Below are 27686 nucleotides of genomic sequence, written 5' to 3' on the forward strand. Positions count from 1 at the left end.
TGAGGCATCAGAAAATATTTATTTAACATTCCACTAAGATCTAATTTTACATATAATAATATATTACATTAATTTGTGCTTATCTAAAATGAGAACAACCAATATTTAACATACTTTTTTCCCCTACTCAAAGGAAGTGTAGGGAGGAAAACATAAGCATATTGGTGTCCAGAAACAGGGGGTGGGGGGGAAGGGAGGTAATGGAGCTGGGTAAGAGGAAGGATTAAAGAAAGATGAAAATGTGAACAAAATGAATGGAATAAGGACATTGGAAGAAATAGTTGGGGAAAGGAAAGGAAAAGAAAGGAAATGAGATTGCTTTATGAAATTAAGCATAGGGAAATGCTCCATGACTACTAATCTTCAAATACAACCTTACTCTTCAGCAATGATGTTTATAACCATTTGTATTCTGCACATTTCCATATCTTACATTCTTGTCTTCTTCTCAGCAACCCTGACCAACACCCTGATTAATAGGTACCTATATGAAGAAAAATGTTACCCATATTTCTCTTTAATATTGTAAAGGAACATAGAATACATAGTCACCCCCCCCCAAAGACATATTTCCAGTCAGATGATAATCACTGGAAGCAGTTTTATTTCTTGCCAAACTGAGGCAGTGGTGGTGGTATCTTGATGTCTTGACCTCTCTCCAGCTTCTTTTCACACTCAACCATATAGTTCACACCATCAATGACTAACTGGACAAGTTCCACCTGAAATAAAAGTAAAGGTTTCTGATATTAGATTATGAAGCTATAAGAAGATCAGGTAGCTCTATTGATAATATTTACCACAAAGTTTATTATATATTCAGTAAATTATACTTTACCATTCTTCCTAGACTATGCCATTTCTTAGTTCTAGGAGAAAAGTATATTGTGAATAATCTATCTCTTGTCATTTTGACATACTATGTGTATTGAAATTGGCCATGTGGAAGAAAACTAAGTTAGAACATGGAAGTAAAGTGCAAGCATACACTTATAATACAAAGTGGTTAAATCTAGAAAGATGTAAACGACAAGGTTTTTTTAAAAAAAATGTGTGTAGCTTGCCTCTCAGATAAAGCCTTTAAAAGGTAATAGTATGTAGTCCTTTCTTTTGTCTTTTGAAAATCCTAAATCAGGGATGGCTAACCTTTTTGCCGTTGTGTGCCAAAAGCGGGGATAATGCAGGAGGGATAGTGCACGCATGTACCCATACCCATAATTCAATGGGCCACACACCCCCTGCGCTACCCCTGCTTTTGGTACGCAATGGCACAGTGGACCCAGTAGGCCCGTTTTTCACCTCCCCAGGCTCCAGAGGCTTTCTTGGAGCCTGGGGAGGTCGAAAACGGCCTTCTCTTCCCCCCTAGAGGTCCTCCAGAGGCCGGAAACAGCCCATTTCCCGACTTCAGGTGAGTCTGAAAATTAGCTGGCCAGTGTGCATATGCATGCTGGAGCTGAGTAGGGCAATGCTCGTGTGCCCACAGATTATGGCTCCACGTGCCACCTGTGGCACCAGTGCCATAGGTTTGCCATCACGATCCTAAAATGTGGAAATGCTAGATTAATACACAGGAGTGGGAGGGCCTGGTCTGTGTCACTGAGATCTGGTGAATGAGGATGAAGGGGTATGTCTGCCCAAAGTTTGTTTATTTGAGTTGAGGGCATGAATAAGGGGTGGTATAATTTTTAAAAAGACACTGGAACACTAATGTTCATTTTTATTTGGAAAAGTGGTCCTCAAAATAGGAGAAATCAAAAGGGTGAAGAATTAACAGCATTGGAAAACCTTACAATTAAGAGCAGAAATATTCAATTTTGGTTGTAATTTTACACTTAGTTTTCCCTGATAGATTGTCCTCCTCAGAATAAATATTATTCCATGTAGGAATACTGCATGTGGATGTTTAATTATTCAGGTATCCATCATTATTCATGGTTTAATTATACATCATTATCCGTATCTCTAATGGGTAAATACAGACCAAATTTCATTAGCTGAATAAGGGTTTTCACATATCTGTGATTCTGGCCCTTTCTTCTGTTTGGAGGAAGATTTTTTTGTATGTTTTTTGTGATTGTAGCCTATGAGGAAAATGGCATATGTGTAAAATAAATGGAAGGGTGTAAAGTATATTTTTTCAAGAATATGTATGATAAAATCTTTTATGTATGATAAAACCTAAGTGGAAAGAGACATTAGTGATTTTTACTTCTGATTTTTAAAATCATTTTTGTGGAAGGATAGGCTACCAGAGAAGACTATAAGCCCCATGGCTTTTTCCTTCCTTCTCCTGCCTTCTCGTCCTTCTCCCGTGTCAAGATGATCGATTTGCCAATCAAACATCAGCTCCCAATCAAGCAGGTAGGGGAACATTGGGGAAGATGTCTGCCTGGGGGAATAAACAGAATCAAAGAAACAGAGATAGTGCAAACTAGGGCACAAGAGGCATGCTTCTTTTTTGCCTGACACTGGCATGAGGAAAAAGTTCTTCTAGCTGTTTCCTTAATCTGAATCAAAGATTTGAAAGAAGAGAAGAGCCAGGAAGCTCAGGTGGGAACATATGAGTGGAAAGGTGGAGAAACAGACTTTGACAGAAGAGAAATAGAAACCAGAAAGTAAAAAAGATTTGAAAACTGTTGGAATGTTAATCCAACAGGATCTAGCCCAAAGATACTCAGAGTCATTGATATTTATTTGTCCAACTCTGCTCTCTTACAGATGTTGCCGTAGAACTGCCCAATGCCCTCGTGTGTGCCCCTTAAGTACCCAGGAGGTGTGGCTAAAGGTAAGGAGGAGCTGTGGTGAGGGAGAGGGTGTGTGTGTTAACTCTTGCTGTACCAGGCAGTGGATGGTCTGGGAGTTAGGCATTTATATGTGACATGGAATTATGTAGGAGTATTGCTCTATGAAGAATGACAATCAGGGCACATAGGATTTAAGACAAAAGAAATTTAGAGGTCAGCAATAAACAAATATGTTAGAGATACAGAATAGAAAGACAGGAACAACCAGTGAATAGTAGAATTGTGGGCATTGGAAATCCCTTTTGCAATGAATAGATTCAGTTAATCACATTTATATACTTTTTCAAATATCATACAAAAAATTACAGCCTTTTGTGATTTTATTTTCCTTAATATTATCCACAGATATGTTACGGTATTTATTTATTTATTTTATATCGCCGCCTATCTGATATATAGAACTCTGAATGGCACACAACTTTAAAATGAATAAAACTGTATGCAGGTTGCTAAAAATAAACCAAAAGTTAAGATAACATACCTGCTAGAGTATCATAGAAAGCACAGCTAAGACACAAGCTCCATCACACACACACTCAGGGCCAGTATAACTGTCAGCTCAGAAATCACTACGTTGGGTGGGGATTCTTCCTCATATAAGCGAATATATCATTGATATGCTTATACTTTCAGACACTTAGTCCCAAAGGTGCTTTTTCAAGACTTTTTGGTTTTTCTTTGAAGACATTTTGCTTCTCATCCAAGAAGCTTGTTCAGCTCTGACTGGATGGTGGGGAATGGAAGGATTTATACTCCTTGCAGACAGCTGGTCATTTGCATTCTTTTAGCGAGTCATTAAGGCCCCCTAGAGTTTATCTGTGTCATCAGAGTCACCTTAGTGGTGCAAATGGGTGTGGAGCCATCTTGGAACTGTTGAAAGGACTGTGTTGTAGACTGGAGATAGATGATGTCCTATCCCTCCCCCTCTGTTGAAAGAGGGCTGTTCAATTTGGAAGTAGATGGCCTCTTTGACCCCTCTTTCAAACCAGAGGTCCTCTTTGTCCAAAATTCCCCACCATCCAGTGAGAGCTGAAGAAGCTTCTTGAATGAGAAGCGAAACGTCTTCAAAGAAAAACCAGAAAGTCCAGTTACCTCTTGAAAAAGCACCTTTGGGATAACGGTAACCTGAATGACTGAGAATCTGCATAGACATTCAGACACTTAGGTAAATAATTGTTTCTCTTCAGCGTTGGGCCCTATTTAAAAAAAACTAGGCAGAAACTTACCTCTGATCGGCCCATGCGATCTAGGTTGGAAATATCATACACATCTGCTACAGCCGCTGTATCAACTCCACCTGTGCCACGCTTCTGAAGTCTCAGGTTTTCCAGGATCTTTGAAAATCTGGGATCCTACAATGTAAGAAACAATTACTTGAAAACAAAAATACTGAGCCTTTTTTTGCAACATGCATGTTTGTAAACACTTGTTCATCTAATTAAACCATTTAAGAGGAAGGAGGTACATCGCCACTGTTTTACTTTTCTGGATTGATTTTACAGTCATCGCAAAAGATTTTTTTATGTTTAGGAGTCATATAAATTGCTTACTTACTTTGCTAAGTTTTGGAAGTTTAACATGAACTCCTGCACGTAATCCAGTTCCTAGATTAGATGGACAGGTCAGGACAAATCCTAAGTGTTCATTCCACATAAATTCCCATCCTTGTTCTTTAATTAACCTCTCAACCTGGAAAGAAAATAAAATTCAATGAATCACCATACCATATTAACATGCCATCTGTGCACAGTACTAGTTGTCTGTATCCAGACTGTTGTTTGTCAAATTCACAAGCTTCAACAGTCTGCTGCAAATAGAATAAGGACATTTTATCTATCAGATAAATCCATAAAGCATAGAAATAGAGCTAAAGCTTCAGAGGCCAGATAGAAACCTATATTAGATCTTCACACTACATGTTTCAGTTTAAAGGACAACACTACTGATTTTAGTCAGGGCTTCCATTTAGAGATAAGGATGCTAAAATGTATAATCTTGATTTCTCGGCTGTTTAAAGCTTTATCACAGCTGAGAAATGTATCAGCTCATTTTCAGTTATTCTCGCCGTAGGCTTACTTAATAAAATCTGTTGCCATTATATGAATTTTAGCTCATCATTTAATATAATAAACAGTGTAATTTGCTTATGATGATTAACCTGAACAAATGGCACAGTACACAATAATGCAGTATATTTTAAAATAAAAAAACTAACTTTGTTGCTTATATCCTTGCAATTGATATTGATATTGATTGTTTCCTAGTATGATTTGTTTGCTTATTGTACCGTATGACTGTCACTGGGTGTTGTGACCTGTGCCTCTTGATGAGTTTATCTTGTCTTTTTATGTACACTGAGAGCGTATGCACCAAAGACAAATTCCTTGTGTGTCCAATCACACTTGCCCAATAAAGAATTCTATTCTATTTTGTTGCAAGCAGCATGTTAGAAGAGTTGCTTTTATCGCACAGAGAGGTGGAGGCCATTTTAACACAATTCTTGCTACTTGTACTTTGTAAGACTTCAAACCCTGCCTCCTGAAATCTGGTTCAGTCACAATTTAAACCTATATGCATATTAAAATCATTGCTGCAATTAAAAATATAGCAATATTCCCTATTTTTTTTAACCAACCTGTCTGACAAAGATGGAAACATTACATACATACATACATACATACAAACATACATACATACCGGTACATACATACATAAATACATATAAAATGAAATAGATTTCATTTGAAAGCTAATCAAGGTTGTTATCTACAAAGTAATTAAAGCTATAAGAAAAGAATTAAATATGGTGTTTTGTCTCTGTGTGTGTATCATATATATAAATTTTATATTTAATTGTTTATAATTAAATATATAATTTATATTTATATTCTTTCCTCATAGCTTTCATTGCTTTGTAGATAACAACTTGATTGACTTTCACATGCAATTTGTTTGTACTTGAGCCAATCTGATATTTTCACTGAAATTATAAGAAAATCTACATTGATTTAAACTTAGAAAACTTTTTGAGTACGTGATACTATTTCATAATGTGAATGAAAAATGACAATTTGAATGATCCTTCAGACAAAGTAAAATTCCAAGCAAAAAACAAAAATCTTAGATTTCAGGTCAATTTTAAACAAGCGGTATAACAGCATTAAATATATATCATCCTAAAACTGTTTAGGTCAGGCATGTCAAATTTGTGGCATCATGTTGTCATCATGTGATGTATCATAACTTTTCCCCCTTTGTTAAAATGGCAGTGGGCGTGGCCAGTGCGTGATGCATCCGGCCCGTGGGCTGCAAGTTTGACACCCTTCCTTTAGCTGAAGAGCTGGTGTGTGACATTTTTGCCCGAATTCTATTTCACTTGATTTGACTGAGTTTCAAATCTTCCTTAACAACAGTAAAGTCACTGATCCCTCCCAACTTGAGAGAAACAAGTTGATTTGCAGAGCACAGTACAGGCTGTGTGGTACCTACTGTCTTATTCTAAAAAAGGGGGGGGCAATAAATTGAAGAAACAGCTCCTATATTTCTATGCAGTATTTGCTGCTTGTACTAATTACCTCACTGTAGTTTAAAAGGCCATAACTCTGCTACTATAGGATTCTGCTTTATTCAAATGGTATCACATACAACAAAAAGAAAAATTAGCAGCAATAACATAAAAGCACAAATGGATCTTATATTAAAATCTAAAAATACATTTTTAACAGTCAAAGAAAAGCATCCACCTCTATCAATCCACGACAAAATCTTTCAAAAACCCGTTTCATGTTGCCGCCTTTTTCCATGGAGATCACCCTAATGTGATCCTCTTCATTGATCCAGATGAGGAATGTTTTATCATTGTTGTGCCTGGTTGAGAGATGTGCACAATTCATTAGTGTTCTGGTCACAGAAAACTTCAAAACCATCTTCACAGATGTTGGTCCATTCATTTTACCTTTCCCTTTTGTTATTTATCACGTTGGGACTTTCATGGTGGCATCAAAAATAAGGGTAACTCAAGATCCCCAAAGCTGCATTCCTGTCTTGACTAGCAACCACACAATCCCAAATTTCCAAAGTTATATAAAAAGTAACACCATTACAGCTCTAATCCTACTGGTAGTGAACTGCTGCCATACTAGAACATTTTGAAATAAAGGCAATATGAGGCTTATGCTGCTATGGGAACTGGAAATGGGAAAGCATGGAGGAGCGTTTTGAATGGAAGAAGATGAACCTGTCTCTCAAGTTTAAAACATTATGAAATAGGAATGTTGGGAGATACATCATCTTTATCTAAATTTTCTCTAAACTGACTTGTTTGTTGAAAAATCCAGGGAAGAACTGGTACAGAAATGGAGGAAATTTCAGTGAAATACAGATTTATCATAAGTGAGAGTCCTACTGCAAGGTATAACAGCATCCGGGTCAGAAATAGCATGTTGTCTGAGAGAAGTGTCTTCTGCATTCTGTCCATTCTCTTTAAAGTAATCAAGGTATTCAGGGCAGCACAAAACTAACAGTGTTTCTAAGGGTTGGCAACCTTAAATGTGCAGACTTCAAATCCCAAAACTCTCAGAATATGGCTGTGGAATCCTGGGAATTTAAGTCCACACATCTTAAAGTCACCAAGGTTAAGAAACATTGCACCAGATAATGCCTAAGACCTTTTTTGAAAAGTTGTTCCTTCTCTACTAGAGAGTAATATTAATTCTGCACAAGGAAAAAACAGTTGCTCTCTTAAGACCCCTTAAGAGATCCTTTAATGGGAATTGCAAAAAGTATTGTCAGAGTATTGGGGTGCCATCAGTTGGATGTGGCAAAGCGGGGATTATAAGAACTTTTTAATAGCAGGAGTGACAGAATAATTATGTAATATGAAAAGGGATGAACACAAGATTACTAGGTATTAACATTACTATTTGCAACAGGCTGAGTAGCACACATTAGAGAATAAGAATTAAAATAATGGAGAATATCATGTAACTATGCAAGGAAAAATTGATTTAAGGGGAACATTTGTTTATTATGTTTATCTTTAAGATGATTTAAAACTTGATGAAGCAGACAAGTGAAGGTATTCCGTTGAATATAATAAAACAGAGGCTGGATATTTTTTCCCACTCTTTTCTTTCAAAATATTTCTATTTCATTCTACCAAGATAAATTCCACTACCGTTAAGATTTCTAATTCAAAGTCCAAGGTTGCATTTTCAATGGCTGACGATGGCTCATCAGCTGGCACCTTTGAGACTTGGATTGTTTACTCCCTGCCTGTTCTGCCCACACATTCTGACATCCCGCCTGCTTTAGCTGCACTTTAGTGTCAGTTGACTTCACACATGATCTGCTTGTTGCTGCTAGTCTTGTTACAGAGGGTTGGCATAGAAATTTCTTTGGCATTCCCTGCCAGTGTTCAGAACACTGTAAGGCAAAAGAAAAATATCACTTGAATACTCTCTCCGGTGCAGCTGGGACTAATTAATTTACTATGTGTTTGATTTATACCCAGCTTGTCTGATCTAGTGAGCGTTTGGGGCAGCTTAAAAAATGTAGAAACAAAACTAGAACATAAGAGGTTTAAAATATAAATTGAAACGAACAGTAAATAAATAAAATCGTGTAACAATCATTTGAAGGAAATGATGTGTCTTGGCAGATTTTCTCAATATTGGGGCAGTGGGCAATTGCAACTGCCAAGCCTGGAAGTAACAGGATTAAAGGAAACTTCTGACAGTAGCATCTTCAAAAGACCCTCTTGGGCAGATCTTCACAATAAGACAGTTTTGCAGCATATGAAGTAGAAATTTGGATAGTCAGATCCTAAATTGCTTAAGGCTTAAAAGCTCAATCAATATAAATACATTAAACAAAGGTTAGTAAACAGTTGGTGAAAGCCAGCTTGTTGTAGCAATTAAGGCATTAGGCTAGAAACTGGGAGACCATGAGTTCTCATCCCAGCCTAGGCACAAAGCTACCAGCTGGGTGACCTTGGCCCCAATCATTTTCCCTTAGCCCTAGGAAGCAGGCAATGGCAAACCACTTCTGAAAAACCTTGCCAAGATAATTGCAGGGACAGTCTCTAAGAACTGGAAAGATTGAACAAAAGAAGAAAAAAAGCAGTTGGCCAATTAATGCAGGTTGTTTTGTGTAAGTATTATATGAACCTTGTACCTTGCATGTTGCATAGTGCAGCAGAAGGTCCCTCAGATACTATACTTGTATATCTATACAGTTTATTTTTATGTTAAAGACTAACATGGTTGTCCATCTTATAAACCACAACCCTGAGCAGTTCAAAGTGAGATCAGTAAAATAGAAAAAGTAAAACAACATTAGACTAACTTCAAAGCTAAACCCTATGGGATAGTACAAGTTACCTTCAATGGACTACGCTGCAATAACTATGACATTGCACCAGAGCCTACTGGTTAAGAAGAAACAGTTTAATGCAATAGAAGTGACTGTGCAAAGATGGTTCTTAGCTTCATAGCTGCCACCAGCAAATGCAGTAAGAGTGGAAAAACAAGAGAACTGTCAAAACCTCCTACTGTTTAACAGAAAATAGTAGCCCCATCCAAAACTGAAGGAACAACAATATCCAAGTCCAGTTTTTATCAACCAACAATAGTTGTCTGGATTTAATTTCAGGCTGATTTATCATATAGCCCAAGCTGGCTCAGGAATTCTGGGAGTTGAAGTCCACAGGTCATAAAGGGACCATATTTGCCCACCCCGATATAGCCCATTATCAGGATTAGGCAATGTGAAGTAAATAATAAGGAGCAATAGGGCTAGGAGACATTAGTATGAAGTTCCCTCTACAGTTTCATGAAAATGTTGAACAACATTTGCCCAGCATTACCTTCTAGACACAGCCTGATAGGTTGACCAGACAATGTTAAAATGATGCCCATGGCTCAATCTCACCAGACAACCCAGGAAAATATTATGGTAGAGTTGTACTCCCTCACCCTGTTTTTAACACAGGAAGTCTACAAATACCAAACAATTAGCATCTATACACATATGTAGTCACACACACATGCATTAGTGCAAGCAAGGTATTGAAATCATGCCCCAGAATATATCTATGAACTTTATTAGATATTTCTTGACAATTAAGAATAGAAACAAAGAAAAGGGTCCAAATCCCTAATTTATTTTCTTTTCTTTTTTTGTTATTGTTGCATCTTTGATCACAAGATGTTTTTAATTAAAAAAAGGGGGGGCTAGGGCCATGGGCAGCCCTAAAAACACCCTTTTTGATGGTCCTTGGTGTTCTCTCTGACCATGATTGATGAAAATTCAAAGTAGTTTCCTGCCATATTGAGGTGAGAAAGAATGAGACATTGTAATGTAAACTCTGGAATACTCTATTCAAAACAAAACAAAAACAACATTCCTGAATTCTCCCTTCTCACACCACCCATCCAAATTTCTGGCAGCTGGTCAAAAGTCACTCATGGCCACCAGAATATTGCCGATTGCAAGATTAAAGATTATGTACTGAAAGAAGAGACTGTGTATGCCAAGCATGTGCTCAGAATTAGGAATAGCAGCAACTGAGTTAGAAACTAGTATAATTATTTCTTCACATTGAAAACGTGCACATCTCACATTTCGTACCATATTCCTCTGGCATCTGGCCAGTCACGGGCCATTCCAGCACACGTTAACAAAGGGGAAACTGGCTTATCAAATAGGAAATGGTCCTGGAGACCAGCATAATTCAAGGCAGGGGGAAAGAAAAAAAAAGAAAAAAGTTGAATTATAATGGTGAATCAGTTCAGAGAGTTGAAGAGTGCAGAAAAATAATACTTGTTTTTTCCCCCTGGAAATAAAAGGCTGTGTTTCCTATGTTTTTAATTTCATGTAGTTTTAAAGTTTTGTAAAGAATTGGAACATGCTAAGATAGAAAGAAACTATTAAAGTATTAAAAAGTATTTTAAAATAAAATTAAATTATGCTTTAAATTCAACATAGGGTTAAATTAATTTTAAGGAATCATCGAATAAAATTTGAGTCACACCTACTGTTTTTACATAATATTTAGTTAATCAATACCCACAAATAAGATTTTTTGAGACACAAGGCTTATTAAAATAACAATAGAAATAAAAAACTAATTTATTCTAATCTTTTGATATTGCTTTTGCTGATTAATTCTGTTTTCCTTTCTGGTTAATCCCTCAGTTACAACTCAGTTTTGTTTTATGTGTACTTACAAGTCTGTTCATTAACACATTTCCTAAGTGTTCTTACGACTGCAGTGTATTTGCATTTTATTTTTACATTTATTTTTAACCCTCATTCTACCCAGGCCCTCACATAAATATATTTCAAATTTTCAATTCACATTTTTAAATCAATGGATTATGAATTCTTGCATACTTTCTAGAGTTATTTGTGGTTAAAATAACTCTATTTTATTGTTTGAGATATTGTTTCCAGAATTCCACAAATAAAAGAGTTCTGTTAGTGTGTATATATTCATGTGTGTTTAATATTGCTTGGATCTTATCAGAATGCATAATTTGCTTATATTGTGATGAGGGGGAAGAAAAATCAATTCCAGCTGGAAAATGTTGATTAGTTGATATTCAACAGGCAACAAACACTTTGTTATATTCTAGTGTGGTAAAGAAAATAAATCTAACCAGCAAAATGGAGACTGCACCCTTTTTTCTCCTGATTCTTTAGACATAACCAGGGTGAACACCAGCTCTTTGTCTAATTCAGTGGTTCCCAACCTTTTTTTGGACATGCCCCACCTAAGGATCTCTAAAATCTTGATACCCCCCACCATGACATATAATTCTTACTTTATTCAAAAAGTGAACTCTACTCACACGGAGGAAGCCTAAAAGGCCATTAACTTGATTTAAACAAGGTTCAAACTGCCCCCATTAAAAATCAAATTGCTCCCCTGTGGGGTGTGGGGCCCACGTTGGGAACCACTAGTCTAATTCTATCAGAACCAAATTAACCCTCCCTGCCCCAGAGTAATTCTCTTACCTAATCCGCCTAACCAACCTTGGTTGATCTCAGAAAAACCAAGCAGAATCATTGGAGGGCCCCAAGAAAACAGAATTATAGATAAAACTGGGAAACTGAAAGGCCCAGAAGAATGCAAGGACAATTAGTTCCATGTCTTCATATCCGTGTCCATGTAATCTCCAGGAATTACTTCAAGAGAGACTCTCCACATTATTAATCATAGCCTTGTTACCTATATTCAACTCCCAGGTTTGCAATTAAACTTACATCAATTAGCTGTTGTTGCTCCTTTTCAGACATAGTTGTCAGACTATAATATTTTCCAGCCAGGTCTCGTTTCAGCCCAGACAAGGCAGTGACAACGACATTCTCAACAGCTCTTCTCTCTGCCCTGGAGCAGGCGGGAGGGAGGCTCAGGCCACGAACACTTCGTCCCGTGCGTACACGGGAGGATAAAACATAACGCTCATCGAATTGCCCTTGGGCAATCTGTCCAAAATCAAATAGTTTGAAAATATATTGAGACAGTTGTGAATTATACCCAAAAATACTCAGGATCAGCCCAACATATTTTGATGAGCAAGAACCCTAATCTTTATTTCAGTCAGTTGTGTGATACCAAGATTAACAATGTTATTACAATGCCTCTAGGAGGAGATCTACAACACCTCACTCTGAATTTAAAAACAGCCATCATTAGTTAACTTTTCTTCATGAGAAAATGTAACCATTTGAATTAGCAATTTGTATACTTCATTCAATTATTCATCACAAAATTGCTGTCTACTTTGTTATTTCAGCAGTGGACTTGGTCTTTCTATCAGGGCATCTACAGGAGTTAAAACAATTAGTATGGAAACCATGTTCATTATCAAAGCCCTGCCCCTACTTTTATGGGGAATTACCTGGCATGTGTAAAAGGAGCTGGCTTCAATTTTGGAGTTGTTTCCCCATCTTGACTCTCCCTTTTTTCTTTGCAGATGAGTTTGTCCATTCCTGCTGCATTTATTTTGTGTCAATAACAATCTCTTACCTTGTTTTCTGTTTTACAACACACAGGGTTACAGGAGAATACACATCCTGACACAAAATAAATGCAGCAGGAATGGACAATCTCCTTTAATGGCTACACACATATCTATACATACAATCTAGATTTAATTTTCCTATTAAATTGTAACAATGAAGTAACAGAATTTAGAAATAATTAAACAAATATATGTTCCCCACTAAACACATGGGGAGTTTTTATTTAATTCATTTAATGTAAATTAAATTAAAACAAATGTAGTTTTCATCCTAGACCCATCCACTTTCTGCATGTAATGTCCAACATTTAAAATGATACCATACTAGTATTCTAGAGAGACATCTGACAGCACAGAGTAAAAATAGATATTAATCAATTAAAATCTGGAATATCAATATTATTTGTAACTCAGGACAAAAACCCTGAAATGGCTGGATAGGAATATGGAGAAAATTGGTTTTGGATTTGGAAGTGAGGGAACAAATCTGGAAAATAAAGCAGGTATAATCTAGGAGTATTTCAGTCAGAAATTTAGGAGGTTTGGTTTTTTTGGTTTTTCTTTTCATTTTAAACCTGGGAAAAGTGTGTAACTATTCAGAATAAAGGTACTTATATACTTTTTATAACTGCAAGTTATGCATGTCATATCTCCCATATGAATTACCTCCCATCACAGAGCAGCTTTGGAGCAGATGGCGGGATAAAAACACACAATGCAGATAAATGTGGATTATCCATTTGTAGCGCTAAGAGGACACTTGCTGAGTATCCTATAGTTGCTTTAATGTAGCACACATTTTTGTTAGTTTGTTAAGGGAATTTTATCTGGTTTGGCTTGTGATATGTTTCACTTGGTCCTATTCTTCTAGCTGTCGTAAAATAATTTTTGAGAAGATAGTACTGAAATACTATTCAGAATCATAATATTTTTTTACGGCTATTCTCAAATCAGTTTTGTCTTCAGATTTTTTTTTTATTTAAGACTTAAGTTAGGTCCTACCTTTGAAGAATCCAAGTCAGTATGATGCTTCATTAGTTTTGGGTCATATCCATTATGTCTTACTTTGATAACAGGATCAAAAATCGCAGCAAATACCTGTCAAGTCAATAAAGTATATGATTTTCTCCCGTTTACTTTGTATTTAATTTCCCCCCCCATGTGCTTTCTTTTTATTTCTTAATCATTTATTTTGTAGATTATTTATTTTGTTCAGGCCATCTATGTTTGTAAATCAGTCTAAAGAACTGCACAAAATTCTCAATAATATAAAACAACCACAAACATTCTTAACTTTCTTGGTACTTTTTTGAAGCTGACTTGTTTTGAATAATTTTTAACAAATGCCAGATTGACTTCCTCAATTGTATTGTGGTATCTCAGCTCCAGGAATTCTACAATATATTGATTAGTTAGCCTCATTTAAATTTTGGCTTCAAGCATTCTGGGGAAAGAAAGCTTTGACCACACTGATAGGTGATTGATGCAGAAACCTAAACTTAGGGAATGGGGAAAATTCTTGGGTGGTTTTACTTTGAAGTCTGAATGCTGTATTGAATCATTGACCATCTTCTAGATCAATGTTTCTTAAAATATGGGCCTGGGACCTCGGAGGGGGGTGTTCCCCCAAGATTCTGTCAGGGGCCCACAAAATAAAAATTATTTGCCAGCCTATGCTCATTGATTTTAATACACTATTAAAATGCCATCAAACAATCATGAGAAATGTTAGAAGCAGCAAATGCATCAGTTTTAATTTTTAATATAATTAATATTAATAAATATAATTCATACAAACAAAAGCTGTTTTGGGGTCTCCATAATTTTTAAAAGTGGGAAGAAATCTGGAGTCAAAATCAAGTTTAAGAAATGCTTTTGGTATTCCCTACCTAAAATATCACAGAGGATACTTAAATAGAAAGGAAGATATTTACTAAACAGGATTCCAAGGCTGTTCTTGGAACTACTAAACAAAAGCAAAAACCAAAAGACCCATTATCACATTTTAAGATAATGGGTGGTGGGTTGCGCCTGGTTCGGACCGGTTCACAAGAACCGGTAGTAGAACTGGGGGGAGGCCACACCCACCACCCCGGATGTCATCATCGGTGATCTGCACATGCGAATGCACGATCCTGTTGCGAACCGGTAGTAAAGGTAAGTAGAACCCACCCCTGGAGTGTTCACTCTGGTTACTTTGTTCAAGTTTAATAAGAAATAAATGAAAAGGGGCAGGGCACAATGGGCTGCAATGTGCCAGAGAAAAGTTTATTGTTTAATAAACTTCCCAGGCACTTTGAGACCCCTCTTTCTTCCATTGCGTTGATTTAATAAGGAGAAAAAAAATAGAGGAACACTCACAGCAGGTTTGCCACCCTTTCCTAGTCTCTATAAAGCTTTGGAAACATTTGTTTTGAAAATCTACAGGAATTATTTATTTCCTCCTGTTTCCCGGGAGCAGTGCAAGCTCTGCTATGGAGCTTTTGGCAAAGAGAAGTTATATCTGATCACGCTGTTATATACTTCAGGCAAACCCAGGAGACATTGCACTGCCTCTGCTTATTTTATTCTGCCAAACAGTAAAGTGTTGGGTTCTGTTATTATAGGAAGATAATAAATAAAATAAGAGTCTACTGTTCCTATTCTGAACCCAGAAAATTAGTGCATAAATATTTTAAGAGGATTCTTTATTAAAAACACACACATATATATTTACATATAGGCTTCCATTTAGATTTTGTGATGCCTCCTCCTGTCTCTTGTTAAACTAAGTATGTCAATACATACTTGTATTATTAAGGTGTTGAAATCTCAGCTTTTGGTTTGGACACTGGTTGTTCATTATTTAATATTCTAATGGTCTATAGAAAATGCATAATAATGTGGATGTAACTATTTACATAGCTGATCTTTCATGTGAGAGTAGCTGGATACTTTTATAACAGACTTTTACTTCATTTCATAGACAAGGTGGCTCAATTTTAAGCTGAGCAGACAAATCAGCTACTGGAAGCCAATATATGTTGCCTTCCGTGCTGCATTTTATTATCCAAGACATGGTTATGCAGAGTATATCTTTAATGCTGGTTTTTTTTCCCCTTCACTAAATTTCATCCAGTCAGATTTAAAAAAAAAAACAAAACTTCTGCAAATTTCCCCAAAGACAAAACAAAATATCAGGATTAATCCCACAGCTTGAATTTTGTGCTGATCTCTTTTGTCTTCCTAAAAGCCTGCCTATGTGCGATGCATTGTGGGAAGCCACACACACATCCTCCTAGAAGAATGAAATATGTTGAGGAATAATTTAAAAAAAAGGCAAGATAAAATATTTCCCCTAAAAAAGAAATAAAAAATCTTAAGGGAGGCAAACTCAGAGCCCCAGCTCCCTACCCCCAAGCAGATACTGATCTGGGGCAGCTTTTACAAATACAGATTTGATAATCCATTACTCCCTGCAGCAAAGTCTGAACAAAGGCAGAGTGATAGGATTAACCCTCACTCAAGTTCCAAACCAGGACAAAACCATTAAACCATAACAGGAATTGCTTAACACCTTTTCAGAACAAAAGCCTCTTCATTGCATCATCTCAGCAGTCCAAACTTCAACCAAATCTGGGAGCTCAGACAATCTATAGAGCCAGCTATGACCCCTGCATAACCCCTACAACAGTCAATAGAATACATGTTCTTGCACAGGAACAGGAAGCTCAAGTGCAAAGCTCAGAGAAGGTATAACACCCCCCCTCTCAACTCCATGGGGTCAGCTGCTCAGAAACAACCATGTGGTTCTGCTTAATCATTAAACCATCTTTCCAATCAGCCTCCAGCCTCCATTTTCTCCCAGCTTGGAACTGAACCAGATGGATATTTCTTCCAATAGCATCGATCATTCTCTAATGTTTTTATGAAGTAAATGAAGATGTTGAAGAGACCCTGTTATATGATACAAACTGTTTCACCTCATAGGATTCTTCATCTCCTGCGACCATGCCCACTGTTTTAATGAAAGGATGTCCAGGATTATCAACACCAGTTTGGATGCACTGATCCAGTGTGTAGCCACCGGGAGTCATCTTGTCTCTCAGTTTGGCATAGATTGTTGGAGTGAGGCACTCAGCCATGCAGTTGTTATGTTTGCGAAGATCAGGGTAGTCTGCACTGGGTAAAAAGAAATGTAAAGCTTTTGTATTGAGCAGGAAATGCTTGTTTCTATTTACCACTTCATTAATAGAAACTGTGGCCTAGGCATTCAATCAGCACCTTACTATTCTACAAGTCTTGGATGCCTTTAAGAATGAAAAGCAGCCTGTATAAATATTTTCCAATGAATTTGGTAGTTTGGGAAAAACAGCCCAACAGTGTGACTTTGGAGAAACTAACTGCAGTTAGTTTCAGTCAAGAATGGCAGCACTTGGACAGATGGAAAGGGGGGGAAATACATATTTGTGTCTTTCTTTTTCACTTCCAGAACAACATGCATGAACTGAAGAAATAACTGATATGAGTAAGTCAGTGGTGGGTTGCCCCCAGTTTGCACCAGTTCTATAGAACCAATAGTAAAACCGGCAGGAGGCTCCACCCACCGACCCCGACGTCATCAAAATGCTTCTGCGCATACAGAAGCGTTTCGCCCTGCTGAGAACCGGTAGTAAAGGTAAGTAGAACCCACCCCTGAAGTAAGTGTAGTTTTATTATGTCTGTTTACATTTTATTTCTTTATGACATTTCCATCCCATCTTTCTTCTAGGGATACAAGGCAGCTTTACAAGGCTGAATTTTATCTTCACACCTATCTTGCAATATGGATCATAGTGGCTGACCCAGAAAGATCCAATGAGCCTTATGGCTGAATGAGATTAGGACCTGGGTCTCCCCAGATCTAACCCAACCAGATTAGATATCCAGATATGGATATTTTGCATCCTAATATTACAAATCGGATTTTAACAGAAGACTAATAGGTTGCCCAATTACTGTATGCCAGCCAATTATGATTTAATTAAGTGAAAACAGACCATTTAGCCACTCTCAATCTTACCTATCTCATAGAGTTATTATAGAGATTAAATAAAAGATATCACTTGGAGAAAAATGGGATATCAGTGAAATGAATAATACTACCTATTAATTATTACAAAAGTTTTAGATTAGAATCTTGTATACACTTGTAAAATAGCAGGTCTTATGAAATTTAATAGTGTATTTCTAAATAAAGACATTCTTCTAATCATATTAATACGTAAATACGTAAATACGCAAGATCCCCGACCTTCGGGTATTTCGCTGTGCACTGAAGACCCTGTTGTTCCGCCAGGCCAGGCTATCGACATAATAATTTTAAATTGGGGTATTTTAAATTTCTGGGGTTTTAAATGGAGCCAAATTTATTTAATAATTTTAAATTTTAAATTGATGTTTGTCTTGTGTTTTTAAATAGGCTGTACACCGCCCTGAGTCCTTCGGGAGAAGGGCGGTATAGAAATAAAATTATTATTATTATTATTATTATTATTATTATTATTATTATTATTATTATTATATATTAATAGCACCTGCATATTGTAGAGAAAGCACGATAGCTCTAATTTATAACAGTAGCATTGGATTTGTGCCAAAATCACTAATCTGAAACAACTTTTTATATTCAGCTTCTGTTTTCCCATTCATTTCACCTCATACTCAATAATAATTTTCTCTATTTGACTTTTCATCCCCTCAGTTTATGAATGAGATATTTGGCAACAATTTAAGATTTCACTCTTCTCCATTACTTTATTGGCAAGGCTTTTGGCCTGCTATATTTCCCATATTCCTAGTTCCCTTTGCATCCTGGGAAATATTTTCCCTTCCTCCTGGGTTTCTACATCCATTGTCAAATTTCATAGTCACTGTAAATGCTATTCTTTCTTTTTTAAAAAAAAAAATTAAAAACTTTATTATGGATATTCCTTCTTACTGTAGAGAATGTTTAACAGATATTTTAAGATTTTCAGACTAATGTATTTTCATGTATCTGAATCAAATTATTACCTGGGAGGAAATAATTTCTTATGTCCAAAAGATTCAGCTTTCACATTTTGCTGATTTAAAAAGTATCCAGTAGCCACAGCTCCAGTACTGACTGTTGCAACTAAAACAGCAGTTCTTCGACCAACCAGGAGTCGTGCAAATGTATTAGCCATTGTTTCTCAGCTAATCTTTTTGAAAGATGCCCGCTGTCAAAAAAGTGAAAACCAGAGAGATCAGAAGCATATATATATATATATACTTAGTAGAACAAACACAGCACAATGTTCATCCAGTCAAACTGCATTCTTTGTAGGATTCTTCTTTCATGGCAGTCAATAATTTAAAAAACATAGGGCAATGGAAAAGCTGAACGTAATTGGAATATGTTATATCTACCTTGTATACAATGTAACCATCAGTCTTACTGTAATGCAGCAGATTTTCAGTATTATTATTAGTCATATTTCTATGCCGCCCACTCTCCGAGGACTCTGGGTGGCTTACACCAAAGACAGTATACTAAATAGCATATTGCCCCCTAACAATCTGGGTCCTTATTTTACGCACCTCGGAAGGATGGAAGGCTGAGTCAACCTTGAGCCGGTGAGATTTGATCCGCTGATCTGCTGAACTAGCAGTCAGCTGAAGTAGCTGCAGTACTGCGCTCTAACCACTGTGCCACCTCGGTTCTTATGATGAAAGAAGTATGATGAAAGAAGAAAAGTAAGTTGTCAATTATATCATTTGTTATACATCAGGTGTTTCTTCCAAAGATCAGGAGAGGTACCTCTAACATTTTCTACCTCATGTGCCAAAATAGTTTTGTGGGTTTTGGTACAAGACACATTGATACGATGTAGCAGAAGTATAATGTCAATTGTTGCTCCACCATAGATAGCACAACTTTTTGACTGGCTCTAAATAATACCTTATTCAACTTTCTGAATTTTCCTGCTGAATTATTATCTGGAGCTGGACTAGGAGGTGCTAGTCTGCTCTCACCACCAGGACCTTCTAGAGTGGCTTTAGAGGATTTCTGCTCAGCCTTAAAGCTAGTAGGTAGACTCCATGGGTAATGGTAAGTTTCCCCTGTATAGTTGTGTCTGACTCAAGGCAATGCTAATCTCTGTTTCTTATCCAAGGGAGCTAGCATTGTCCAAAGGCATTTCCATGATCATGTGGCCTGCATGACGATATGCCGAGGCGCAAGGAACACTGTTATCTTCCAACTGAAGTGGTACCTATTTATCTACTCACATTTGCATGCTTTCAAACTGCTACATGGGCATCAGCTAGGGAAAGTAACAGGAGCTCATCTCTCTCACAGTGCTCAGGTTTCGAAACCTGGCCTGTCAGCTTTCCAGCTGGCAAGTTTAGCGCCTTTAACTGATGAACCTTTATGGGCTTTATAGAAGTCTATATATTCTACGGTATTATTATTTAAAGTCAGTGGGTGAAATCCAAGGAATTAGTGTTGAATGCTACTAGTATACTAATCATGCTTCCTCTATTCTGCCTTTATCAGAGTCAACTAATGGGCCATGTCTACATGGACTGTTTAGAGCCAGCAAATCTGAATGCTCAAAAGATGGAAATATTCTAGATTGGCAGCTTTCAGATCCAATTAAGATCCAATTAAGGTGTATTCCTCCTGTGCAGGTCATCTGTCCAAGCAACCCAGGCATTTTGGGGGGGGGGGTTGAAACCAGATATGAAACTAGTATTGATTGCCACTCAAAAGCTTCAAGTGTTCCAGTAACAAAAACTATTTGTCCTAGAAAATTGCAGAAATGGTAATAATAATTTTTAAAAATCCCTAAGCCTTGCTAAAGAAAAGTTGGCATGGATTCTGCAAAGGTAAATTCTCTCTCTCCATAAGAATCGTTTTAAATTGACAATATTTGTTTGCTTGCTTAATGCTTCAAATGATGCTAAGCATATTTTAGAGCTTAATCTCTATATGTTGCCAGTCTAAAATAGAGAATACTGTTTGAAACCTCCACTGCACTTATACATTTTTCTTCACGTAGGAAAATTTGTTCATTACTCTTGGACAAAAGCTTCCAGTGTTACATTACATCCAGGGGCAACAATCTAGCATCACAATAAGAGTCTGTTGTAGATTGAAGAAAGAAAAAAGGAAACAATCTTATACACATTTTCTTTACCAGAATCATCAAATTAGCTGTTTAGTTTGTCCCAATTTCTCCCCTGTATTTAGTCATTTCTTAGACAAGTTTGCTTGAAGCTTTAGTGAAATTTCATTGTGTTGTACAAGAAGAGTCCATTCTTAAATACCAATCTTTCTAGCCTAGTAATAGGTAATCCTGGTAATACTGTCAAGTTCTTGCTTTACTGATACCGTGATGTAACTACTATTTGGTAATTTCCTTTGGTTAGAAAAGTTTTTAGCTTTAAGATTCTGCTGTATTAGAAATGCAATCCGTGCTTTTGATACTTCTTTACTTATTACCTATCATGGTGTAGGTCAGCATTGAAGCTTGTGCTTTATCCATATTAAACTTTTTGATATCTGGCTTCCATTAGTTTTCAGGGCAAAGGACATCTGAAAACTAATCAAACTATTTCTGTGTCCTGTGCACACAATCACCTGTCAACACTTGATCACCAAGAAGAAGCACTGACCCATTGAACGTAAGAAAAAGTTCCAGGTCAGCGATTTTTGTAGTTCAATAGAAAATTTGGCTTAAACTAACCTGGAGAAAGAAATTGTTCATATCTCTGAGCTACTGGAAATGAATCTAATTTATAATTGTGTCAGAAGAAACCATTAATAAATTGCTATGCTTTAAATGTCCATGTTGTACATTTGAAAATTTAGAAGCAATAAAATATTGCTGAAAATGTTCAGTGCTGGAGTAAAGTAATATTCAGCTAAATATTTTAAGATCATTCCTGTATGTTTTCAGTTTATAAATTATTCTAATTATTATTTTATATAATAGTGAATAAAATGAAATAAATATAGTAAGAAAATTATTCCATTTTAATACCCTGTTTCCCCCAAAATAAGACATCCCCTGATAATAAGCCCAATCGGACTTTTGAGTACATGGCAATAAGGCCAAGCGCTTATTTCAGGGTTCAAAAAAATATAAGACAGGGTCTAATTTTCGGGGAAACACGGTTGTTTATCACAAAGATTGTTGCAATGCTGTATCATGTGCTAAGTATATTTGTATAAGTTATAGACTTATTTTATAGCCTATTACATAGGGATAAAAATGCCTACATATATGATAATAGTTCAATTCTTTCCATGATGACATAAAGATAAAATATTAAAATGTGGTAATTTTATCAAGAATTTTTCCCAGCCGCATACCTTTAAAAAGTCAGTGTGTATAATTTTTTATTATTATTATTCTAAAAATAAGGACCGGAGAAAGGTTTCATCAGACATTCATAAATTAAGAAAGGAAGGTGATAAAATATTAGTACTATGTTTTGTGTGTCTCAACACATTGCATATACTGTACCATCTATTTAGTGGGATATGGGTGATAGTGTGGTAGTGTCTAGAATAGAATAGAATAGAATAGAATAGAATAGAATAGAATAGAATAGAATAGAATAGAATAGAATAGAATAGAATAGAATAGAATAGAATAGAATAGAATAGAATGAGCATCTTTGGGGTAAAACTGGGTTTTAATTGCATTTGTGGCATACTGGCCAAAATGCAAGAAACCTGTCTAATATTATTTTTACTGTTGGTGGGATTAATGTAGTGGTTAAGACACTGGGCTAGAAATTGGGAGCGTTTGAGTCCCATCGTTTGTACAAAACCAGCTGGGTAACCTTGTATAATGGTATGTGGGAATAACTTTGGAAGACAGGAGGAAGCAGCACAGTTTGGACAATGGTCAGACAAGTTGCAGCTAAGTCTACAGAAGGAATGGGGACATGGCAAATGTATTAGAAGGGACGCTCCTTAGTTTCTTGGACTGTAAAGGTGTGAGATTCTGTTAATGTAACTTTGCAATACAGTTAGAATTAATACTTCTGAGTATGCTTCTCTCTGCACTATTTTACAAGGCTGACACCTTGAGCTGGTCAGTTCAATCTCAGTTCACCAAAGACATTGATGCATAGTGGAGGTTAATATCCACAGGGTCATTTTATGAAGCTAGATTTAGCTATTTCCCTTTTTTTATTTTATATTCTGCCTTTCTTTTTTTTAACTTTAATCTCTTCGGCTTACCACTTTTCTTTTTTTTCTTTGTTTTGCATAATATTTCTATCTCAAAACAGAATATCATTCTGGGTATGTAGAGCCATTCTTTTAAGGCACGTTGATTTAAAACTGACAATATAAATAGTCCTTCTTGTTTACAGTAACAAACATCTCAAATATGATGTAATCTGTATTTTTTTCTTTTAAAAATGCACCTCAATCCATCTCTAAATGCTTACTGAAGTGAACAGGATTCTTTTCATGAACTTAAAAAGAAGTAAGTTCAAAAATATTTTCATCTGACAGCTCAGGGGTTTGAAACTGTTAGAACTGTTTATATTATTTTCAGGAGAAGAACTGAAATTTAAAGATGAGGAAACTGTCTAGAGTACAAAGTCATCTGGAAAATTTCAGTAAGGCACTGGTTAGCTTCTTTGCAAAGCTAAAGAAAAAAATGGACAGTTTTCTTTATAAGAATTTCCTATCCTAAAGAGATTTTAGGTATGCATGTTCATAGAGAGACACTGAATTTTCTTTTTTTCATATCAATCAAAGCTTCTTGACTGGGACATTACTGTGCAATGGCCTAAACCTAATGTAATCTAATCTAACCTAACCTGATTTGTAGTGATATCCATTACTGCAAATACATAATTACAAAAGCCTATAGCTCAAATCAGATAGCTGGAAATAGTAGTAAAGGGAGTAACTTCTAGAATCCAAGACAGGAATGAAGATGGCTCCGAGTTCAGGAACAGGACCATGGACATTGATAGCTCAGGATACTCCTTTTCCTATCCTTTACAGACTAATGTGCATTGCAGTTGGCTGATTTCCTCATTTTTTTTACTATAAGTATACTCATCAATTAAAATATTATATGAAATTACTCCCAGAAAGTTCTTTTGATTATATTGTTGAAAAGAATGATGGTTTGTCTTTTATTGTGATGTATCCTGATGCCCTAAAGTAAAAGCCATAATAGTGTTAATCTGCATAAGAAAAAGATGCCAACTCTTTGCATGTACAATTTTTCAACAACCAACACATTTCTTTTTTTTTTTTATCACTAGCTTTCAGAATCTAAAGGAAGAAAGGAAAATGAGAAAGAAACATTGTCCTGTATGCCATAATATTGATTATATCTATTAACTCAAGTTTTTAAAAATAGAACAGAACAAAACTAACAGAGTTGAAAGGGACCTTGGAGGTCTTCTAGTCCAACTCCCATTCAAGCAGGAAGCCCTATACCAGGGGTCTGCAACCTTAAACATTCAAAGAGCCATTTGGACCCATTTCCCACAGAAAAGAAAACACCGGGAGCCACAAAACCCTTTCCGTGCCTGACTATTTCTTGAGTGGCCACAAAACTAGCATATGTAGTTGAATTAAACGTTCTGTTTTCTTCTGAAACTTTTCTTTTTTTGGATTTATCCATGGCTGGCCTACCGGGGGTTGAAAAGCTTAATAAATCATGTGCTGGCATATTGCATATCGGCGGTTGTGATGCATATTTTGAGTGACAGGGAGCCGCAGCAGAGGGGTGAAAGAGCCACATGCAGCTCCAGAGCCACAGGTTGCTGTTCCTGCCCTATACCATTATAGACAAATTGTTATCCAATCTCTTATTAAAAATCTCCAGTGTTGGAGCACCCACAACTTTTGGAGGCAAGCTGTTCCACTGATTAATGGAATCAGTGGTCCTCACTGACAGGAAATTTCTTCGTAGTTTTAGGTTTCTTCACTCTTTGATTAGTTTCCATCCAATGCCTTCTGTTCTGCCTTCAGGTGCTTTGTAGAATCGGTTATCCCCCTCTACTTTGTTGCAGCCCCTCAAATATTGAACCACTGCTATGATGTCATCCCTAGACTTTCTTTTCAATGACTTCTGATTTCTTTCTTTCAAATGACTTCTAATGTTAGATATCCTTGTCCCTTTTACACATTTTAGAAAAAATCACGTACATATTGAAAAAAATAAAGAGAAATTGCATATATAAATCAAGGTCTTGTTTTCTTCTGTATGCAGTACATGTATACAATCAATGTAAAAATAGTTTTAAAGGCATTCTGTACATTTATTCTATACACTTCTCAGACTCAGTGAAGCACTATATCTCTTCCTATAGTTCAAACCCAAGTAGGAAAAATAGCCTTTTCAAAGCTGAGCTCTGTTTCAAAAAAATGAGTATAGTTTGACAAAATCTTCTGTAATTGTAATCATCACAAAATTGCTTAAAGATTGGAGTACAGAAAGCTGCTTGCCTTGAATTAAACCATGGGTCCTTAGGGTTCAATACTCTGTATTAGCCTTCCCCAACATGATACTCTCTGGATGATCAGATTAGTACAATAGATGTTGTAATTTAACTCATCTTGATTCCACCCAGAAGAGAAAGGTCTTTCCTACTTTGCTGGGCATCCCATTTCCAAAATTTCAAGCAGAATTCTTTCCTAGCTCTATTTCAAATTATGTTAATTATTAGACTTTCTGTTGGTATGCAAAGAGAGTGCCCAGAGTTTTAATCCCACTCCAAATATTATTCAAGATAATTTGTACCCTGAAACACATAGGACAAAATTTAAAGAGATGTGGCTGAAACATTCAGGCCGACTAAGACAATAATAGTTACTAAGCACAAGTTCCTTTACTACTTTAAAATAGTTGTATTTTTTCTTTAAAAAAAATCAATATAACCTATATTTTTCACCAGGATTTATGGGATGCCCATTCTAAAGTCGAAACAACTGGTTTCATGGCAATGTAATTTGCAGAGAATGCAGCTGATGGAACAAAGCACAATACTTTAATTTTGTACACTGATTTCAAAAGCTGCCCCTGGAACTAATTTGTTGTTGTGACCTTTCAAGCTGATACTGACTGTCACAAAAGAGAAATGAAAACTTTGAGCAAATTTAATTGCTTTTTTTCTCCAGCAACATTTTTAACTTGAGAGAAAAAGTTAAAGAAATTGAAAGCAACATAGCAAGTGACATATTAGAAAACATTCATCTTTCTCTAGCCTTTTTTAAAAACTATTATCCATGTTTTCATATACCTATTTCTTCTTACTTTTGAACCAAAAAAATATGTTCACCAGCCTGCGCTAAAGATTTAATAGAGGCTACTTCCAAAAGTTTGGAAAACAAGTATTGAAATATCTCCCATATGCCACCAAAAGTAACTTTTAAATCAGAGGTTATACTATGTACAATTACTCTCTGTCTCTCAAAGAAATTAAGTGCTGAAAAATATTTATAGGACTTTACATTATTGAGAGACCAACTAAGAGAAGAGAAATATAGTGGGACATTCTAAATATCACTCTTATACTAAAGAAATCTAACATATGACTAGCGAAGTTAGTTTGGTAAAACTATTTGGCCACCTTACTATTCCATTTGAGAGGTCATCAGTGTCAAATCTCATTTTCTGTTTCAGATAGGGTGCCAAGTCTTGCAATCTGAGCTTCACATATCACATAAATTGGACTGCACAGTTCTTACTGTGGATCAAGCAGTAAAATTCTTTGTTCCCCTCCCCCAATCCTGCTGATCTCAATATCCCCCATTTGCTATTTAAGCAGACACATGCAAAATCCACTTATGGCTTTCACCAGGAATTTCTAAACTGACCTTGAATTGTCATCTCCTATATTGGGAATATTTTCCAGGACAGTTGTTCACTCAGATTCTGTGTGCTGTGGTGTCAAATTAAGCATACTGCATTTACAAACTGCATGTCAAATGATAAGTCATTTAAAGGAATGTGCCGGATAAATAATTGGTGATATTTTTTGTTGTCACTGTTTGTTTTTCTTTCCATTAACATTAAGAAGTGTGAAAAGCTAGGTTTTTTTACTGAACTGTCAAGAGTTTAGGGCTGAAAATTGCAACCAAGCAAAATCTAACTTGTTGTAATCTCCAGTATCTGATTATATTATTATGGGATTTTTTTGAAATCGATAAAATAAAATTCATAAAGCAATGGTCTTTATAGAAGGCTAGTTTGAAAAGATACAGAGCATGCTAGCCAAAAATAAGTCTGGATACCAAGCAACTTTCCTCTAGTAATAAAACATTGACAATAACATTTCAGTCTCACTTCTTAATAGAAGACATTTATGGGCAGCCATGACATTTTTAAATTGCCTGCTCAACAGATTGTCTATAGAAACATTATTGCTATTTGCATACAACAAATTTGACATTCAAGTATTTAACTTATTTATTTCAGGATCACTATTTAGAATAGAAACATGATAAGTATCCATCACAGTTTTCTGCACAGATATGCAAGTGATTAAATATGATTTCTTCCAAGGCTTCAATTAGCAGCATTTTGAGTTCATTTTTAAAATAACCCATCTGTTTGAAATGTCACAGCAATGGTAAATAAAAAGTTGCAAACACAACTGACCTTGAAGCTGAAGTGACACAAGTCCTGTTTGCCAGCAGTCAGGAAGTGTAAAGGAAACTGAAGTTCGTGTGGCAGCAAAATTATAGGTCACATGAGAAGCAAAGTGAAAGATGAAAAATGGGGAGGGACGACTGAGGAGAAAAATATCTTTAACCATTCAGGTATTTGAAAAATATTTGACCATAGAGCTATGTCCTTGAAGACAAAATGATTTGTTGGGCATC

General features: G+C 36.1%; 1 protein-coding gene across 2 annotated transcripts; it reads right to left on the bottom strand.

The window, feature by feature from the left end:
- On the bottom strand, positions 1 to 27553 carry CKMT2 (creatine kinase, mitochondrial 2). 2 transcript variants are annotated; one of them, XM_070938797.1, is made up of 11 exons: positions 27463 to 27553; positions 19412 to 19533; positions 18866 to 19050; positions 16795 to 16993; positions 13835 to 13930; positions 12072 to 12293; positions 10434 to 10519; positions 6548 to 6671; positions 4359 to 4493; positions 4031 to 4156; positions 1 to 722 (listed from the first exon to the last, which is right to left on the bottom strand). In XM_070938797.1, the coding sequence occupies exons 3-11, from the start codon at positions 19015 to 19017 to the stop codon at positions 603 to 605; spliced, it is 1260 nt and encodes a 419-aa protein (XP_070794898.1). In that variant the 5' UTR covers positions 19018 to 19050; positions 19412 to 19533; positions 27463 to 27553; the 3' UTR covers positions 1 to 602. The 2 variants fall into 2 exon arrangements, with proteins under 2 accessions (XP_070794898.1, XP_070794899.1); XM_070938798.1 differs by lacking the exon at positions 27463 to 27553 and adding an exon at positions 26679 to 26742.
- Positions 27554 to 27686: the final 133 nt, after the last annotated feature.

Source organism: Pituophis catenifer, unplaced genomic scaffold (genome assembly GCF_029215685.1).
Source record: "Pituophis catenifer annectens isolate HBS135680 unplaced genomic scaffold, rPitCat1.0.hap2 SCAF_2, whole genome shotgun sequence".
Lineage (NCBI taxonomy): Eukaryota > Metazoa > Chordata > Lepidosauria > Squamata > Colubridae > Pituophis > Pituophis catenifer.

What these genes read in the sequence shown, in the direction of transcription:
- CKMT2 (XM_070938797.1), bottom strand. Translation starts at nt 19,017, where the DNA reads ATGGCTAATACATTTGCACGACTCCTGGTTGGTCGAAGAACTGCTGTT. An exon ending in GAGATGAAGAATCCTATGAG is followed by an intron (nt 13,931 to 16,794) that starts GTGAAACAGTTT and finishes TTGACTTGACAG; the next exon opens with GTATTTGCTGCGATTTTTGA. An exon ending in AACTTCCAAAACTTAGCAAA is followed by an intron (nt 4,157 to 4,358) that starts GTAAGTAAGCAA and finishes CTTACATTGTAG; the next exon opens with GATCCCAGATTTTCAAAGAT.